At 36.3% G+C, this 20,199-nt stretch overlaps 1 protein-coding gene across 1 annotated transcript; it reads left to right on the top strand.

Moving 5' to 3' along the window:
* Positions 1-3,963: 3,963 nt before the first annotated feature.
* On the top strand, positions 3,964-18,780 carry LOC140749563 (cytochrome P450 4C1-like). Its single transcript, XM_073082657.1, has 9 exons — positions 3,964-4,154; positions 7,311-7,420; positions 9,855-9,945; positions 12,815-13,000; positions 14,118-14,497; positions 15,638-15,706; positions 16,194-16,362; positions 16,760-16,939; positions 17,705-18,780. The coding sequence occupies exons 1-9, from the start codon at positions 4,004-4,006 to the stop codon at positions 17,863-17,865; spliced, it is 1,497 nt and encodes a 498-aa protein (XP_072938758.1). The 5' UTR covers positions 3,964-4,003; the 3' UTR covers positions 17,866-18,780.
* Positions 18,781-20,199: the final 1,419 nt, after the last annotated feature.

Below are 20,199 nucleotides of genomic sequence, written 5' to 3'. Positions count from 1 at the left end.
GAATTAACATTCCGAGAATTCTACATTAGAAGTAATTGAGTTTTGTAAAAGACTCTTCAAATTCCTTCGCCATAAGAAATAGTTGCCTTAGTAGTAAATTTCGATCTTTTTTTTGTTAACGAGGGGGATGCCTTCAAAACGTACGTAGCGACACAAGGCTATGTGGGATTCTTACCGAACTAAAACCCCCTCCCGGTGGCCGTCCTCTGCGTTGCTAAAAGGACTCTGGGATCTCAACGGACAACGGAACGCACCCGGAGTCCTCTGAACGCGTTGTCTCTTCGGGCTCCGCCAGCTTCAGGGCTCGCCACACCGTCTGGTGTGCACGACGGCATGCGACTACACACGCGGCCGTGCTTCCCGGAGTAGCTTGCTGGACGGTTCCAGCTCCCACTCTTGCCGCCTGCAACTCCGGAAGCCCCCTTTTAGTCGCCTCTTGTGACAGGCAGGGGATACCGTAGCCCTTTTTTAGTCCCGGGACTACAGGGACATCTAAATATTGTCCTAATCCAAAATCAAACACAAAGTTAAACCAGATCCAAAAAAAAAATCTGTTTGAACTTACTTTTCAGGTGGAAACTAGCGAATAAGTATTAAAATATTGTACCTTTTTTTTTTTTTTTTATAATATAAGAGTAGCAGACGAGCATGCAGTCCACCTGATGGTAAGTGGCTACTGCCGCCCATGGACATCTGTAATAAACCCCAGATAGGATTAGATATTCCTACCTGAGGTCGGCCACAGATGCGCCGCTACCCCTGAGGACTAAGCTGGAATGCCTCAGAAAAGTCTTTCTCCCTTACCACACCCTTCAAACCGGAACACAGCAGCACCTAACACTGCAGTTATTAGGTAGAAATAGGTGTGGCGGTGGTGCCGCCGGAGTCGAACCACAAAGGGTTCTACCACCTTCAATTGTTAATTAAATTGATTTGCTACGCGAATAGTTTCAGGTTCCGTCCCAAGACCAGCCATTAGGCCAGGGATTCTAAACCAATGTTGTATGGTGGCACTACCTACAAGACCTACGCACAAACTTGAATGATTTTTTTGCACTAAAAACTATTTTTTTGTTCTATTTTTAGGTTACTAGCAAATATCTTCAACATTACCAAATTAAAATGTTAATTGTAAATTGGATTTTTATTTTTTCCAAGCAATGCTGTATTTACTAGACATAACCGCTAAGTTAAAGAAAAAAATTGCGATCTACACGCCTCAGAGAGCTTATAAAAGTTGTCAAGGATGTCTAAAGTCTACTACCCCGCACTTAGCCAACGCGATGGACTATGGCCTATGGCCTTAACCCCTGTCGCTGTAAGAGGAGATGTTTACCCAGAAATAAAGGACAATAAAGGCTCGACGAAAAACTTATAGATACCTTTATTGTAATTGTATTTATAACATTCCAAGGATAGCCTAATATCTAAGAGTCCTACATTGTTACCAAAAATTACTTCAATGGTAATCTGGTCTTGGTCATCACGAAGGACTTTAGGAATTATGCAATTTGGCATAACATTTGTGATAAACTTACACGCGCAGCTTGTTTTTTTATGATAAGGAATTGCACCTCCTTGAAAGAACCGATTTAATTCCTTTAATACATGATATCATTGCTCATATTATCACAGAATGGCTATAAAATGAAGCCGCCACCAGGGTTCGGTGAGTCAGTGTGACCACGGCACGCGCGACAGCCACTATGGCGTATTGGTTGGCGGTTATTCTTGCAGTGTTTGTGATGTGGTGTCTCTACTCGCGGTACAGTCGCGCGGGACGGCTGATCGCCAAAATTCCCGGCCCCAAAGATGTGCCGTTTTTCGGAAATGCCTTCAGTGCGCTGTTGCCCACAGGTATGATTATTATAAATATGTTATAAAAAAATTTCAAAATTTTAGTTATAAAAAAAATACTTTAGTAAAATGGGGTAGGCGTGATGTTTAAAAAGTTTCATAGATTCGAACCTACATAAAGCCACAAGTTTTCACATATTATTATTTAAGGTTAGTGAAATAAGAAAATCGGTGCAATTTTTTTTATATGCGAATACTCGAATATTCTGAGAAAGTATTGGTGAAAAGGCTCATCATAACGTAATAGGTGTGCTAAATTAGTAATCAGTGAACATAATTTTATATTGCAAAAAAAAGTCTTACAGAAAAAGTATATAGCGCTTTTAAAAAAGTTTACTGTAATTGTAAGTACTTCCTACGATTTATCGTAACTTTGTAGTGACATTACTGAATTTCTGAAATGAAAAGCTCCTCAGCGCGTGAACTTAACAGCTTTAAGCTTAGCTTCAAAGTTGTTATTTTACAATAAATTGACAGCACATTTTGCTTTTCTGTAATTGCAAACTCCGACAACATTAAACATAATAATAAAAAAAAAATATATTTGTTGTCATTTTTATAATATGTCCTTAAAAGAAAAATAAAACATAAGTATACTCCAATTTTTGTATTCACAAAAAAAAGGCATTCACTCGATGCTTTTTTTTTGTTTTCGTTGTTTTTAATTTTTCAAGTAACTCGATAAGTAGAAAGTGATTTCGTTCATAGGTAATATAACAAAGATGTGGCCAGTTTAATAAAATATATTTTTATTTTTATCCTTTTTGCATATATTAACTTATTATTTTTATTCTATTCTATGTGGTTATTTCTACTCTTTCTTTATTTTCATACTATTTTATGTGCATCTACATACACGCTTTTCTAAATTGAATACAAAAACCAGAAACCAGCATAGACTAGGTACATAATGAAAATAATGGCGAATAAATATACAGGTAGTACGACGAAAAAGGTACATCATTTTTATGTATTTGTAATTGCACATTACTGTTAGTTACAACAGTTAAGAGTAAACAATTTAATGGTTTTTCATTATTTCCTGAAAGTCATTGATATTTTTTTAAATATATTATTAAATAATTAGCAAAGAGATATTTCAAATTCGTTTAATTTCAATATACATTATATATAACTACTAGATGACCCAGTGAACTTCGGACCACCTAAGTGACTATCTGTACCCCGTGGTTTCACTCGTGTAATTTATGTATTATGTCCATAAACTACTGGTAAATGTAAGGAAATGGCCACAGGAGAACAGAAAATAAAAATACAATTAAATAAAATTCACTCTACCTCTCTGCACTCTGTTATGTTGATAATTATTTTGATAATTTAATTAATAGCTACGCGAAGAGTTTTAGGTTCCGTCCCAAGCCAAGCCAATAGGCCACGGTTTTTAAACCAATATTATATGGTGGCACTAGAAGAACTTTGCACAGGCTTGAATGAATTGTTTGCACTAAAAAAACGTTTTTTTTTTTCTATTTTTGGGTTAACAACAAATACCTTCAACATTACCAAATTACAATGTTACTTGGTAATCAAATCACATTATTTTTTCCAAGCTATATTTACTAGCCATAAGCGCTAAGTTAAGGAAATAATCGCGATCTACACGGCTCAGAGGACTTAAAAAGTTGTCAAGGATGTCTAAAGTCTACTTACTAATCTAAACTTAGCCAGCGCGGTGGACTATGACCTTAATCCCTCTCGTTATATGTGGAGACGCGTGCTAAGCAAAATGGTCAAAAATGGGTTAACGATATTTTTAAAGTCACTTAAATATATTCCTATTATAAAAATATCGTCAACCCAATCAATCGGTAATTTTAATTGTAAAGAATAACATGACATATCCTAATATCTAAGAGTCCTCCATTGTTACCAAAAATTACTTCAATGCCAATCTGTTCTTAGTGATCATGAAGGACTTTAGGAATTATGCAATTTGCCATAACATTTTTGGTAAACTTCCACGCGCTTGTCTTTGTATGATAAGGAATTGAACCTACTTGAAGGAGCCGATTAAATTCCTTTAATGCGTGTTATCATTGCTCATATTATCACAGAATGGCTATAAAATGAAGCGGCCACCAGGGTTCGGTGAGTCAGTGTGAGCACGGTGCGCGCGACAGCCACTATGGCATATTGGTTGGCGGTTATTCTTGCAGTGTTTGTGATGTGGTGTCTCTACTCGCGGTACAGTCGCGCGGGACGGCTGATCGCCAAAATTCCCGGCCCCAAAGATGTGCCGTTTTTCGGGAATGCCTTCAATGTGGTGTTGCCCACCGGTATGATTATTATGAATGTGTTATAGGAAATATTAAATTTTAGATATAAAAGTTTCAGTAAGTAAATATAGTAGGGTAGGTGCTGTGTTTAAGTATTTTCGAAGTTTCGAACAGAGAAAAAATTAAGCTTACTAGCTGCAAATAATATCATATATAGAAAGCCTGCTAGCTTACCTACATTCCAAAATAAACGAATCTGATTTGATTTGATTTACTCCATTTTTTGTTTTCACTGCCTGAGTGAATGTTTTTTTTTGTTTTCGTTGTTTTTAATTTTTCAAGTAACTCGATAAGTAGAAAATGATTTAGGTCATAGATAATAAAACAAAGATATGGCCAGTTGGGTAAAATATATTTTTATCTTTATCCTTTTTTGATATTTTAACTCATTATTTTTATTCTGATCTATGTGGTTATATCAACTTTTTCTTTATTTTTATGCGCACCTACGTACACGCTTTTCTAAATTGAATATAGAAACCAGAGACCAAAATAGACTAGGTACATAATGAAAATAATGGCGAATAAATATAAAGTAGGTACGACGAAAAAGGTACATCGTCTTTGTTATATTCCAAAAATAAACCCTTGCGTAAAGATAACAAAGCAAAAACATAAAATACGTGTACACAGTACACAGTACACAGAACAGAAATTAAATTTCGGAATAAGAACATAATTTGATACAGATTACTCATGTCAATAAGTTGGACCATTCACCATCAGATGATCTGCTTCCACGATGCTCCTTCGATTTCTAAACAAAACGTAGCGTTTTGAAGTCGCGCGGGTTTATATTCACATGCGTACTTACACACATGTATGATTAGAAGTTGCAGTCCCTCTGCATCTCTTATATAACCTGATACGTATCTATGGGATAGGAATCGAGGGGCACCGCTCAGATTTGCACGCGGTCCCATAGAAAGTTGAAAAACGGCAAAACCGGATGTACAATCGCCACACCCTGTATGTGGCGAGCAATTCTTAAGGAAGGTGTGACTTCTAGCTGACTAACACATGAAGCAACCAACTTAGTTTTCAGGAGTGTCAACGCAACTTAAATCAGTTTTCGTGAAAGCCCAGTTCTATATGAAACTAGTGACATATGTTTATGTGCGTCACACTTACCATCAAGTGTACTGCTTTATCGTTTACTACGTAAATATTATAAAAAAACGCGTGATAGAAAAACGGTCCTTAGGGTACGTGCACACTGTACTGATATTACTTACAATAAGCTCTTTCTTACTTAACAAATATACGAGTCAGAAAAAATAAAGCTCATTATAATAAAGCCTTTAACTAACAGGGCCTCAGGAAACAAAGAATTAATGTTTATGTGACCTCAAACAGGATTCCAATGTAGTCAAAATTTTTGAACTTGTTCTGTTACTATTTACTAATAAATAAATAATAATGAATGCAGCCTGCACCAAACCTCGCAACGTCACTTGATACTTTAAAATTAATTCGAAAAATTTACATAAAACAACACTATATTGATATTTGTTATCTGGCATTGATTAGTAATGCATTATTGAAAAAAGAATTACCTCAAGGTAATGGTGATTTTATGTTAAATGCCAAAAAGTACAATATATAGGTCCTTTACAGTAAATACTGCAATCTCTTAATGTTCCACTAGTAAGCATGGGTCTCTGTCAGTTAAGGGCTGAAGAAAAACCCTTTCTATACTCACAAATCCACACACACAAAGACGAATACATAAGCATTTAAACCCGAAACAGAAAACTAAATCCAACATTGAGATGTCTGGCCGGGGATCGAATCTAGAAGCCTCTGCGCGTCAGATCGGTATGCTGATCTCTCCGTCACGGGGTCCTCAAATGTCATAGAAAAGTTGCTCGCCGTAGCAACCGAAAAAGCAAACAATATCTCTTGCCGCAAAAATAAACAGAGTAGTTAAAATTCTAAAGACCGCTCCACATCCTCGCGAGAATCTCTTAAGAATCTCGCGAGAACGCGTGAAAAACCCATTTCGTATAGGCTCCACATTCCCGATTCCCGTTCTTTTCTCTCTCCACAATCTCTCGAGAATGTGAAGCGAGTTTTTCGCAAGTATTCTACGCGTGTAGGAGTTCTGTAAAAAACGCTCCATTAGTTCTACGCCTTAGTAACCAATCTGAGTTGAACCGCACCCAAAATTACTTAACTTTGTTAATCGGTTACAAGTACAATCAATATGCATATCTACACATATTGATTGATTATATTTATCTAAATATAGCACCATAGATCAAAAAAGTAGACTACGTCTCAAATGACCTTGAACACTTTAATTAATATTGCGAATCTTATGTAACCTAAATATTTTACCACATACGCGATGACACTATACTATTTTCCAATTTTACCTAATATCATTGAATACCGATTATGTATAAAATTAAAGTAGAAAACGAGCATGCAGTCCATCTGATGGTAAGTGGTTACTGCCACTATATATATTTCTGTTACCAACTTCATACAGGACAAAGATTTTGACCTAAAGCCGACTCTAGTTCTAAAATGGGCACGTTATACCGTTCCACTGAAACGCATAAACTTTTTCATGCTAAAAATAGCTACTACCACCTCTTAATTCGTTCTATCATCGTAACAAATTCATCATTCATCATTTCATCCTAGATTTGTATAAAAACAGACGTCATAATTTGTATCCTATCGAAATCCTCAACACTACTTTCTCACACATACACACTACTCAACACAATTCGAGAGGCTAAGTCTATTATTTTTAGGCTGGGGAAAGCACATTTTTTGTGCGTGTTACGCTGATATTATCATTTTCTTATCATAAGATTAATTATGCAGCTGTTAATACGGGTACCTGTAATCGTAATCTAATCAAAATTTAGCGAATTTACATATTTTTAAATTGTTTGTTATAACCATTTATGGAAACATTCACAAAAAATATATTTTTATACGAAATTATTAGAATTAAGAAGAGAATTCTTCCTAAAATATTTCCCTAAAGCATTTTCTTCGTTCACTTCTGACCACTCTACACCCCAATTAACATGACACATAATTGATTTGCCACCCTCCCTTAAACAGACCATATTTTTTACATAACAAACCCATTAGAACGCATTATGCATAATATCATAAAGGAATCTTTGGTTACAGATGAGTTATTTATCTTTCTACGAGACATGTACAAGACTTTCGGCGGGATGACGAAGCTATATGCTTTCCACTTGAGGTGTGTAAGCGTCTACGAACCAGATGATGTAGAGGTAATTACTTTAGTATATTTTCACGTATTTTGTCTGTTATTAATTTACTAAATAAATAAATTGACTAAATAAATAAATCATTATTTAGCATTTAATACTAAGGATCGCCCATGGCTCGTTGCGTCGGCTATAATGCTATCTTGTTGCTTAAATTGAGTAATCGCTCAACCCGCTGCCGTTCGGGCGTTCAATTTGTTGATTCAATGACCGACGAGCGGTAAATATAGATACGATTTAAACTTAAAAATCTGTCAACAGTAGATTGTCTACTCATCTGTATAGATGCATAAGCTACTTAATAGTGTCTAAGCAAGCTTAGACAATCGCAAATTGGCAAATTTCGAATTTTAGTAGACAAAAATGATTTAAGAATAATTCTTATCATATATACTAAAAGACGTTCAGCTAGGTGCACAAGTGATAGTCATAAGCGGTCAGCCTTACTCTTGCCTACGTGGATTAAGTACGTACTCATTGCATTTTTTGCTACATAATATAAGAGTAGCAGACGAGCATGCAGTCCACTTGATGGTAGGTGGCTACTGCCGCTCATAGACATCTGTACTTATCTGTACTATCGTAGGATTAGATATTCCTACCTGAGGTTAACCACAGATGCGCCCTACCCCTGAGGACTAAGCTGTATCGCCTCGGAAAAGTATGTCTCCCTTACCACACAAAATATTGCATATTATTTCAAATACATCAATATCATATTAGAATTAATATCCGCTGATATGATGTCCAATCTTATAAAAGACAGTTTTTACCTATCTGTCTAGTTCCTTTCACTCTTCTTTGTTCCCAATCTCGATTTTATTATATGCACGACCTAAAAGTAAAAAAATTTCAACACACTAGTACCTTAATCCGAATAATCCGCTCCATAGGCAAAAACACGGCAATAAGCTAGTCTATCAAAAACTAAAAATAAGTCAACAATGCATTAAGGATCTATGCAAGAGACTAAAATAAACATTTGTATTTTTAGTCAAACAGGTATAGCAAGGCTGTTTGATTACTTATTCATTTAAATGACCGCCAATAAGGGTTCTCACACACTAGCGTTTCTCAAATGTATTCGACTAATAGTATAATAACCGCAGTGTTAAGAGATACTGTTCCGATGCATTCCAGCTTAGTTCTCAGGGGTAGCGGCGCATTTGTGGGCGACCTCAGTTAGGAATCTAATCTTATCGGGGGTTGACTACTGATGGGCGGCAGTAGCCAGTAACCACTAAACCAAGTGGACTGCATGCTCTTATATTATAAAGCAATGAAGCAAAAGCGTTTGATAGACGCATTTATCTCGTCCTGTTATTTATTAATTATAATAATAAATCGATAAGAGAACAATGCGATGTATGCGTGTATTGTACATGATGCATGCGCCTACGCTGTTGATATGATAGTGTGTAGGAGCACTAAAACAAATTTTGGGGTTTCCCTTCTTCAACAGTTTTATTTAAATTTCACGGTCAACTCAATACATAAGATGTGTGGTGGGGAGGTGATATTTATTTTTAAATCTTTTAATATAATTTCGCACCTACTTATTTTGTTTTGTTTATTTTTTTAATTTTGAAGAAGGTAAATCAAATGAATATTTTGTTTTTATTTATGAACAAATGGCCATACAGTTCGTCTGATTATAATTGGGTCATTGCCACCCATGGCCATTTGTAATCAATTCCCAATAGGACTAAAGTTTCAACAAAGGCCGTCTACAGATACTTTGCTACCCGTAAGGAGTAGTGCAGTCGTGAATCCCATTACTGTTCCACTGCTGGATATGTATCCTCTCAAAATGAGGGGTAGGCCATTGTCCACCACGCTAGTCAAGTGCAACTTAATAATCTGCATACACCTTTGAGAACTTTATTTATTTCTAAACTTGGTTTCCGTCACCGCTGTAGAGAGTTTGTCATCTAGCCACACGGTTGTATTTTCGCCAAATTCCGGGACTATTCCGGGAATATTACCCTGAAAAATCAGAGGTAAAGGTTAGGTTAGGTTAGGTTAGGTTAGAGTTGTCTAAATTTCGAACCTCGGAACCCCCGATTTTCGAGTCGAGTTGAGTTTCGACGAATTGATGCCTTTTATAAATCACTGCCACCACATCCTTCATACCAGAGCACGGTTAAATTGGACTTTAAGAAAATTTAAATTTTTAATTAATTTATTTCAATTTATTCAAGTAATTGACATCTTTGCATTTTTTCACTATCTGTCTTCACGACGTGTCTGTTTGTTTGTACCAGCTAATCTTTGGAACAGCTGGACTGATTTCGATGAGCTTACTTTTAGAAAAAAAAACATTGGCAAAAAAGAAAAGCCCATGAGACTTCCTGAGTATATTCACTTTTAAATAGGGCTGAAACCTCTGGACAAAGCTCATATTCGTATAAATTTTATTTAAAATTGTTTGTTCTAGTTAATCCTGTCCACGACGCGATTCAACGATAAGGATAAACCCTACACATTCCTCAAGCCGTGGCTTAGTGATGGATTGTTAATAAGCAATGGTGAGTAATTCATTTTTATGTAGTTAGTGCCTGCAACCCATTTATGGCCCACTACTGAGCACGGGTCTCTCCTCACAAGTGGAGAAGGCCTGGAGCATACTCCACCACGCTGCTCCAATGCGGATTGGTGGAGACAGGTTAGTGGCCAACCCGTTTGTCGGATGTTTTCAAACCGCCCGAAAGGCCTCCGACAAGGTTTAACGACTGCCATCTATCGACAACAACCGGGACCGACGGCTTAACGTGCCCTCCGAAGCACGGAAACGCGCATGAAATTTTTGCCACTAGCGGTCACCCATCCAACTCCCGACCGCGCCCGACGCTGCTTAACTTTATTGATTGTTTTCAATCAACACAGCTAGCGGGGCTATGCGCGCTTCATGTGCATGTAGTTAGTAATGAGAGCAAATAGAACACGTGATTTGCCGCTTATTACACGTTTAATATTTATTGTTATTGAAAGTATTCAACCCTGGGTTTTTAGATTCCGGCAACACCACCGCCTCACCTATTTCTGCCTAATAACAGCAGTATTGCTGCTGTTTTCTGTTCTGAAGGATGTGGTAAGGGAGACGTACTTTTCCGAGGCGTTCCAACATAGTCCTCAGGAGTAACAACTCATTTCTGGAAGACATTAGATAGGAATCTCATTTAATCTTATTATTTATAGAGGAATTTCCAAAAACGTAACGAAAATAAAGGTACATGAATTCTCGGCCTGAGATAGTAGTTAACAACCACGCAAGATACCTTACCTTACATTAAAATACATGATGTAAGATAAACTTTAAAAAACTAGTTTGAAAACATTAACATAAGTATTTTAATATTAATTAAGTGCCCTATTATCATTGCAAACGGATATAGAATCGATTGAAAAACAAATCTTTAAACGAAAGGCCCCACTCATTCGCCGACTGACTAATTATCGTAAAGCCTAAACTATTGAAGCTTGAACCATGAAATTTGGACAACGGACTTAATAAACCCGTTGTCCAAATTCATCATAAATAATGAAGAAAAAAAAAATTGCTATAGGGCTTAAATATTTGCGTTGCGTTGGGCGTTGAAAATTTGTATGAAGATAGCAAGTACCTACTTTAAAAATTTGTATTTGACTTTCTATTTACAAATAACCTGTTTCAACGTTTTTGAAATATCAACCCTTAAAGCGTGTAAGTAGGGGTATTGTATAGTGCGTGTAGGTGAATTCTCGATTAAGTTATTTATATTACTTCATTATAATCGACACGTATGAAGTCACGGGTAATATCCAGTAATAAATAAAAATGCATTTGCATTCCAGCATAAACGCTACAATTACGTTTTTTATTAAATTAAAGTTTGTATGTAATAGCGTTATTATTTAATACCATATAAGTAGCGAACGAGCTATATGCTAGCCCACCTGATGGTAAGTAGCAATTGCCGCCCATGGACATTTCTGATCAACCACAAATAAGATATAGAGGTCAATCACAGATGCATTACTGCCATTGAAGTCTAAGGGAGTTTTGCACGAACGACATTTCATGTTGACTATTGTCACCGATTTTCGCTTGTCGTCAATGGCTAAAGACTGGTCATAATACAATAATAGTACAGGTTGTTTTATTTTTCAAAAATCTCGTTCGATTCACAACTAAAGAAAATTATTTTTAACACGCTTTTATTAGCTTGGGTTGTATGTATGTATGTATTAAGGGTCGCAATACCGGACCATCTAAGCAAAACCGGTATTTTCGGCACTGACCCCAGACAAATCCCGGTATTCCGGTTTTTTCGATATTTCCGAGATTAAGATAAAGTTACTAATTTTTATTAAGCATTTTACTATGTAATGTCAATTTAGTGGTATTCCGAAGAAAAATAGGTCCTATTACTCAATACCAAGTTAATAACAGAAGTTTATGAAGGGTGGGGTGCTTTTCGAAAACTGATATGTGGAGCACCTCACGGTTTTTTTCACAATTATACTATTTACTGTTCCTTAATTGATTCCTAGATTGAAAATTATTTTCTACTTTTTAGTTAGATTTTATCATAAAAGAGTGTTTTTTAGTTTTTTGAACTATATTTATTAAAAAATTGAACGCCTTCTTTGAGCATATTTCGCTATTCCTTATACTCGAATTTGGCCCTCCGGCCTTCACGCATACTTGAGAGATTTACTCTGTATCTAAAGTAAAATGTTTATATGTTAATTATTGACATTAAATTTTGCATAGGATTTCCTTAAATAGCATTTATGAGCCGTAAAAAAGTTTATAATGTTGAAATTTCGTCCTCATTGATAATTCAGTATAATTATGAGATACTGTATTGGGTCAAGTATCAATGTTTATTATGTTTTAATAACTACTTTTAAATCATAATACTAAAAAAAAAATTTACAATGAACTAGTTAAAGGTAATGTAAGATATAAATAAGAATAAAATTAAACTTATAAAATAAAGACTCAAAAAGTCAAGTCGTTTACACAAGCTGTTACAAATTCGTTAAAACATTATTACAAGGGGAAAATTTTATTTCAAATACAGAATTACTATAAGAATAGAAACTGTCACTCTCATAAATTAAACCAATCCAACGACAACTCATAGTAATATGCTAAACAGTGTCAAGCAAGTTGAGCTACAGAGCTAATAAATACTCTGGTAATCGAGTAAATCGGGTAAAAGGTTAATTAGGCAAAACTTGCAATAGTAGAATACAATAATATACTGTTGGACACAATGTCCATTTTAACAAGCTTTTATTTTGTAAATGTTTCTTTCTTTCTTTTTTATCATTGAAACATTTTACTTTTTTCAATATGATTACAACCTCCCAGTATATATTTGTTATTTGTTAAACATTTGTTTACAGGGAGCAAATGGCAACATCGTCGAAAGATGCTCACACCGGCTTTCCACTTCAATATCTTGAAGAAGTACACACAGACCTTCACGGAGCAGACCGAAGAGTTCCTGCAGACGGTGAAGGGCGAGGTCGGCAAAGAAAAGACTGATTTGATACCCTTGATCTCTAGGACCACTCTGCATATTATTACTGGTAGTTGAATTTTGCATAATAGTCGAATGTTACTTTGCGGTTTTAATATAGGGGCCTTCTTGTTATGCGGGTTTATGTCCGCTTGCATTAATTAACCCACAGTAGTCTCTCCACACAAATTACGGCTTAGTAGTTAGTAACTCGAATCGGCCTCTCAATCGGGGTTTGAGCTTTGAATCTTAGACAGGCACCTCCTGAGCCGAACCATACTAGCTCTACCACCTTTCAAAATTCCTTTTAAATTAATGATGACTAATGATAAATGATACATAATACGCTTATATACAGAGTGTTCCGTAAATGGCGGATAACCTTGTAACTTCGTGTATAGAATATCTGAATATCAACTTCCGATTTAGTCGAAACTCTCTCAGTTTTCGGGTTATTTGCATTTTTTTTTAACAAAGAATGCCCACCTTCTGTTATCTTGAAAATAGAAAGATTTCCGGTTTATTTTTTTAACTACTTGAATCAATGTTATATCAGAAGCAATTTTTTTATTAATAATAGAAAACAACTTTTTATTTACCCTCATTTTCTTTAAACCACATTCCACTGTGACCATTTAATTCTTGTGGTCTAAAAATGAATAGACACTGAAGGGTACATTATTTTAAGTGCACATTTTGTTATTTATTATAAAAATACTGTGATTTAATTGTTATGAAATTAATGTTTGTTCTAAAATTTATTTTATCAATAAGTCGCACAGCAAAAAATTATTAGCAGAAATAGACACTCTGCAACTCCGAGTTGTTTAAGACTACAAACATTTTACATTATTATTGCTTCAGCAATCCAAGTGTCACCCAATTGTAAGGCAGGCTGGGCTAGAAGACGGTGTACATTTTAGCAAATTACAAAAAATGGAAATAACTCATAAACCAAGTTTACCACATCCAAAATTTACGGGACACCCTGTATAATAGCACCGAGAAGGGACGAATCAATAACCTCCTAAATAACCACGTGTTATCAATAAACTTACATATGTATCGGTATTTGTACCTAGGTCATTTCAAAAAAATGTTAAACATTATGTGCATAAATTTTAAATAAGGAAGTTACTAACAAAATTATGTAGAATTTAAAAGTAGTGAATTCATTACTCTTTTAGAAACGGCCATGGGAATATCAATTGATGAAGGTAATGATTCCATAATGAAGAGTTATTTCGACGCGGTGTACATTGTTGGAGAGTGCGTGGTAAAGAGGCTGTGTAGAGTATTGTATTTCATCGACGCAGTGTTCAACATGAGCGCGCTAGGAAGAGCTCAGAAACAAGCGCTCAAAAACCTTCACGGCTTCACAGATAAGGTTATTCGGGAGAGAAAAGAGTTCATAGCAAGGAATAGCCTCACAGAATTTACCGATGATAACGAAGTGTATGGAAAGAAGGGACGACTAGCGATGCTCGACTTGTTGATTCAGAATGAGAAGGACGAGAAAATCGATGTGAAAGGCATACGAGAGGAAGTTGACACGTTCATGTTTGAAGTGAGTATAAAGCTTGGAACTCACGGGAAAAAAACGGAACTATAACGCTATCAAAATTAAAAGACTTTTCCGAGGCATTCCAGCTTAGTCCTCAGGGGTAGCGGCGCATCTGTGGCCGACCTCAGGTAGGAATATCTAATCCTATCTGGGGTTTATTACAGATGTCCATGGGCGGCAGTAGCCACTTACCATCAGGTGGACTGCATGCTCGTCTGCTACTCTTATATTATAAAAAAAAAATTAAAAATGTAAAAATAAATGCATCATATTTATATTTTTAGAATTAAATGTCGTTACAATTGACTATTCAGTTTTTTAAAACTCATAACGCGAAATTTTAGTTGCGATAAGGTCCACTGGGGCGCTGTGTGAGCGAATTCGTTATCGTTAAACGTTTTCGAGCAAACGTAAAAACTCATAGTATGGGTACAGAACAGCTATTCCGTGCGCCGATAGACGTTGTCAAATAACGCTCCGTGAGTTTTCACTCTAAATCATACTTATTATTTTTTTATGAAAGACGAGCTTTTGCCCGCGGCTTCGCTCGCGTTACGAAGTAATATTTTCATCCCCTATTTTATCCCCTTGGGGGTAGAATTGATCAAAATCCTTTCTTAGCGGATGCCTACGTCATAACATCTACCTGCCTGCCAAATTTCAGCCCGATCCGTCCAGTGGTTTGGGCTATGTCAGTCAGTCACCTTTGAGTTATATATATTTAGAAGATTCGTGCATGCTCATAACTCCGGAACGGAATGTATTCTGCTAACAAATTATGATGGAATGTTTAAGATTTAATTAACGTGATATTATTTCGAATATTATTATACTTGTATAAAATATTTTGCAAACATTGCTAAGAATTCCGGACTTGAAATAAAAAAGTAGAGGAAAATTATGGCCCACGTGTTTTTAATAAAAACATAGTCATTAAAAATGTATGTACAAACATCAAGTGAATCTATTATTTATAATTACTTATTTTATTACAATTCATATGAGATTTATGCAGTTATTATATTAATATACTATTTTTTACAACTAATATGACTGAATCGCACAAGAACACTGAAGCAGCAGGTTCTTTTTAACCGAAATTAGTGTGATATCACTTCATAAAGTAAATTATATTTCTTTCAGGGACATGACACAACTGCCATGGCGCTCAGTTTCATGATAATGAGGATTGCCAACGAACCTGAGGTTCAGGTACACTTGCACCCATTTTTCGGAAAATAAGAACGTTTGTTTTAAAGAAAATATTTGCAACAAGGCAAAATCATTTTTAGACTTGATGTGGCTGCCTTTTAGCTACTATTGTATGAACAACTGTGTAGGCTACTATCTTGTCGCTTAAACAACTAAAACCATTGTTACGCGGTTAAGTTGAGCAGTTGCGTAGTTTATAAGCAACTTTCAAGATGCTAGCTCTTTGCTTAAACCACTGCCTTATCAATAACGCCCGTTATCAATACTCAAAATTATACTCAATCCATCCAAATTTTCCCCAGCCAAGAGCGAAATTAGACAATTTGTAACGCATCAAACCGTATCAAACCGGTCGGCAAAGTATTAGATGGATTGATTATTAATAACGAGCAATAATCTATCTAATCAGTTGCTCAACCGATAGTAACCCGTGGGTGGTCGGCCTTGGAAACGGGTTTTGCTGAAGCTGAATATTTGTTGATTTTAGGAAAATATTTATGACGAGATGCGGAAAATATTTGGTACTTCCCAGCGCCTGCCTACAATGACGGACTTTAATGACATGAAGTATCTTGAGTGTTGCATCAAGGAGTCTTTGCGTATCTACCCCAGCGTGCCCTTCATAGCCAGAGAAATTACTGAAGAAACGGTTTTAAGTATGAACACAATTTCTTTTTTTTAGAATATAGGAGTAGCAGACGAGCATGCAGTCCACCTAACGGTAAGTGGCTACTGCCACCTCTGGGCATCTGTAATCAACCCCAGATAAAATTAGACTCCTACCCAAAGTCGATCACAGATAAGCTACACCTACGATTAAGTTGGAATGCCTAGAAAAATAATATCTCCCTTACCACACCCTGCAAACCATAACACCAATGTTTAACACTGCTGTTATTAGGCAGAAATAGGTGTCACTTTATATCAGCTGGACTGCACGCGTGTTTTCCAATTGTATTACCCATGAAACAGAAAAAACAAGGTATTACCTAATTAAAACTGTAGAGAATTAATAATAAACAGGTTCATGTGCAAATTATTTTCATAACACAGGTGGATACACTATTCCTCCAAACACAGAAGTCCATATTCACATTTACGACATTCACCATCGAGCTGACATCTACCCAAATCCAGAGAAGTTCATTCCGGAGAGGTTCCTTCCTGAAAACAACCTGAAGCGCCACCCCTACGCCTACATACCCTTTAGTGCTGGACCCAGGAACTGCATAGGTCAGTACTTATATGATACTAGTTTTTGCCCGCGGCTTCGCCCGCGTTAAAAGAAAATAATATAACATACTAACATACATAAAACTGAAAATTCGTACCTTCAACTTTGCTAAAGATCATCACTTGATTAAATGCATAGTTTACGATCCAATCCTTACTAATATCGATTAAAATAATAGATGTTTTGGGTCCAAAAGATCGATTCTCCGATTAATCGATCTTAGATCGCCATCCCTAGTTCCCGTGGGATTTCCGGGATAAAAATTAGTCTTTGTCCTTTCTCGGATCTCAGACTATCTTTGTACAAAATTACATTAAAATCGGTTCGGTGGTTTAGGCGTGAAGAAGAGACAACCAGACAGACAGACAGACAGACAGACAGACAGACAGACAGAGTTACTTTCGGATTTATAATATTAGTAAGGATAAGGATTTTTATTATTCATCATCATCATCATCTCCCATTACCGTCTCACTGCTGGGCACGAGTATGAAAACAAAAAAATATAAGGTACGACTCTGGTGGCACCCTCGTCGTGCCTATTTCTGTGTTATCCGTGCCTTTCCTAATTAGTCTTCAGGGTAGCAACGTATCTATGGCCGACCTCAACTACGATTCTAATCCTATCTGAGTTTGGTAGTACTGAGGTGATTACCGTAAAGTAGATTGCACGTTCTTTCGTTACTTTTAACATCAGTTAAACTTCATGCTCACTTACTATTTCCATTATACAATGAAGTAACATATATTTATTATATTCCCAGGTCAAAAGTTCGCCATGTTGGAGATGAAGACGGTGTTATCCGGCTTGCTGAGAAGGTTCAGAGTGGAACCAATCACCAAACCAGAAGACATCACTTTTGCCTCAGACCTTGTATTGCGATCCAATCGTCCTTTATACGTACGATTCTGTGATAGACAATGAATGTATGGAAAATAAGTTATATCACCCCCACCTATTTATAAAAGATGCTACACATATCCCCAAGTTTAGATTATTTGCGCTGTGGGTGCTATAGGTACACAAAAAGATATTTAGTACTTAGACCCAGTACAGAAATTTATATACCAGTTAGATATTATTTATATACTCGTATATATCTGACCGAGGGCTGAACCCTTTGTCTGTCAGGCTAGTACTATGGCTGCCCCGCCATGATTAAAACGGCTGATATTGTATGCTCTACTTATTGCGAACAATCCCCGCATAATTTGGCAAATACCACCGACACTTTTAAAGAGAGACACGAATAGTCACGTTTAGTGCTTGAGTTCATGACATTAAATTAAAATGACGGATATTAAGCTACATTTGAAGGCCCTGTGTGGTTCTATTCCGGCGACACCACGGTCACATGCATTTCTACCCAATAACAAAATTGTTAAACGCTTCTGTGTTTTGGCTAAGGCCACAGGTGTAGCAGGGCAGCTGTAGCCAACTTCAGGTAGAGATTTAACCTTATCTGGGTCGGATTACAGATGTCCATAGGCGACAGTAGCCACTTACCATCAGGTGGACTGCATGCTCGGCGGCTCCTTCTTCTTCTATATTATGAAGCTGTTACGTACGGGAGGAACTATCCTCCCAGGTTGACGATACAGTAGTGTGATGCAGTATGTTCTCCGACTCTCCCTTTTATGGGGAAAGATTCGTGCCGAGCAGTGGCACAATAAGGGTTGCAACGAAATACACTTCAAGGCCAGATTAAAATAAAATACATAACTATTTTAATTAATTACTTTCTGTTTAAGTTATACCTATTTTTATTTAAAATTTAGAGTTAAATGATAATATTGTTATTATTAATAATAAGTTTTATAAATAAACAATTAAATATAATGTATTTTTGTGATTTTATGCCTTTTCGTTTTTCTACCTTTTATTTCTCACCAAAATTATTGTCCAGTTTATTGCCACAATAATACCTATACCTACACAAATATAAGAAGCATCATCATCAACCCATTATTGTCCCACTGCTGGGCACGGGTCTCCTCTCAGAATGAGAAGGATTAGGCCATAGTCCACCGCGCTGGCCAAGTGCGTATTGGTAGACTTCACATACCTTTAAGATTTTTTTTTTATTTATAAATCTCTCAGGTATGCAGGTTTCCTCACGATGTTTTCCTTCACCGTTTAAGCAAGTGATAATTAATTTCTAATACGCATAAGAAACATAAATCTATAAAATTTTAAATTAATTTAGGTATATTTACGAAAAGCAGTAGACATGCAAAGCAGTAGGTACTACCTACTAACAACACTAATTAAGATTTAAATCTGTATATTCTAGATATGTTTTTATAGTAAAATTATATTCAGGTACTACCTACTAACAACATTAATTAAGATTTAAATCTGTATATTCTAGATATGTTTTTATAGTAAAATTATATTCCAACTTGGGTTTTCTAATAAAATTAAATTTAATTAAACTTTGGCGTCCGAAAGAAAACACACCACGCGTTCCATTCTCTAGAAATGTTAAAATTAAAACCTACGTCAAGTGTCTTCCCTGAGTCGTCGAGTGGTGAGTGGTGACAGACCACCAACGCACGAAGGATACTTATAAATAAGATTTTGAAATATGTACATAGCTACTCGTATTTCATACACCGTAGTACATTCTTGTAACTTAAAGTGGTAAAACCTTTTGTGGTTCGACTCCGGCGGCACCACCGCCACACCTATTTCTGCCTAATTACAGCAGTGTTAGGCGTTGCTGTGTTCCGTTTTTAAGGGTATGGCAAGGGAGACATACTTTTCCGAATCGTTCCAGCTTAGTCCTCAGGGGTAGCGGTGCATCTGTGGCCGACCTCAGGGAGGAATATCTAATCCTATCTGGGGTTTATTACAGATGTCCATGGGCGGCAGTAGCCGCTTACCATCAGGTGGACTGCATGCTCGTCTGCTATTTCAATATTATAAAAAAGCTGCTTCATACACCCTAGTACTTCAGACTCATACAAAGCGTTCTTGTAACTTAGAATTTAAGGTATTGTAGATAAGGTACTTAAGATAAGATACCTAGAAGTAAAGGTGTTGTGGAACTACTTCTTGTACTTAGGACGTAAGCTTTGTGAAGAGATAAAAATAAAGATACTTAATCGTCATTGCAGATGCCGTTTTAGCAGACCTGTGACCTCGATGAAATATATTATTAAGACTTCGCTGTCTGTCTGTCTGTGTTCAGGGCTGTATCTGGAAGTGTAATAGATATACACATGAATTACAAAGGATGCATAACGGTTGCCGATA

The sequence above is a fragment of the Epargyreus clarus genome, unplaced genomic scaffold (assembly GCF_041222505.1).
Source record: "Epargyreus clarus isolate Ecla_fem2 unplaced genomic scaffold, WU_Ecla_fem_2.2 ptg000018l, whole genome shotgun sequence".
Lineage (NCBI taxonomy): Eukaryota > Metazoa > Arthropoda > Insecta > Lepidoptera > Hesperiidae > Epargyreus > Epargyreus clarus.
The sequence above is the reverse complement of the archived record's forward strand: the minus strand, read 5'-3'. Positions and strand labels throughout refer to the sequence as shown.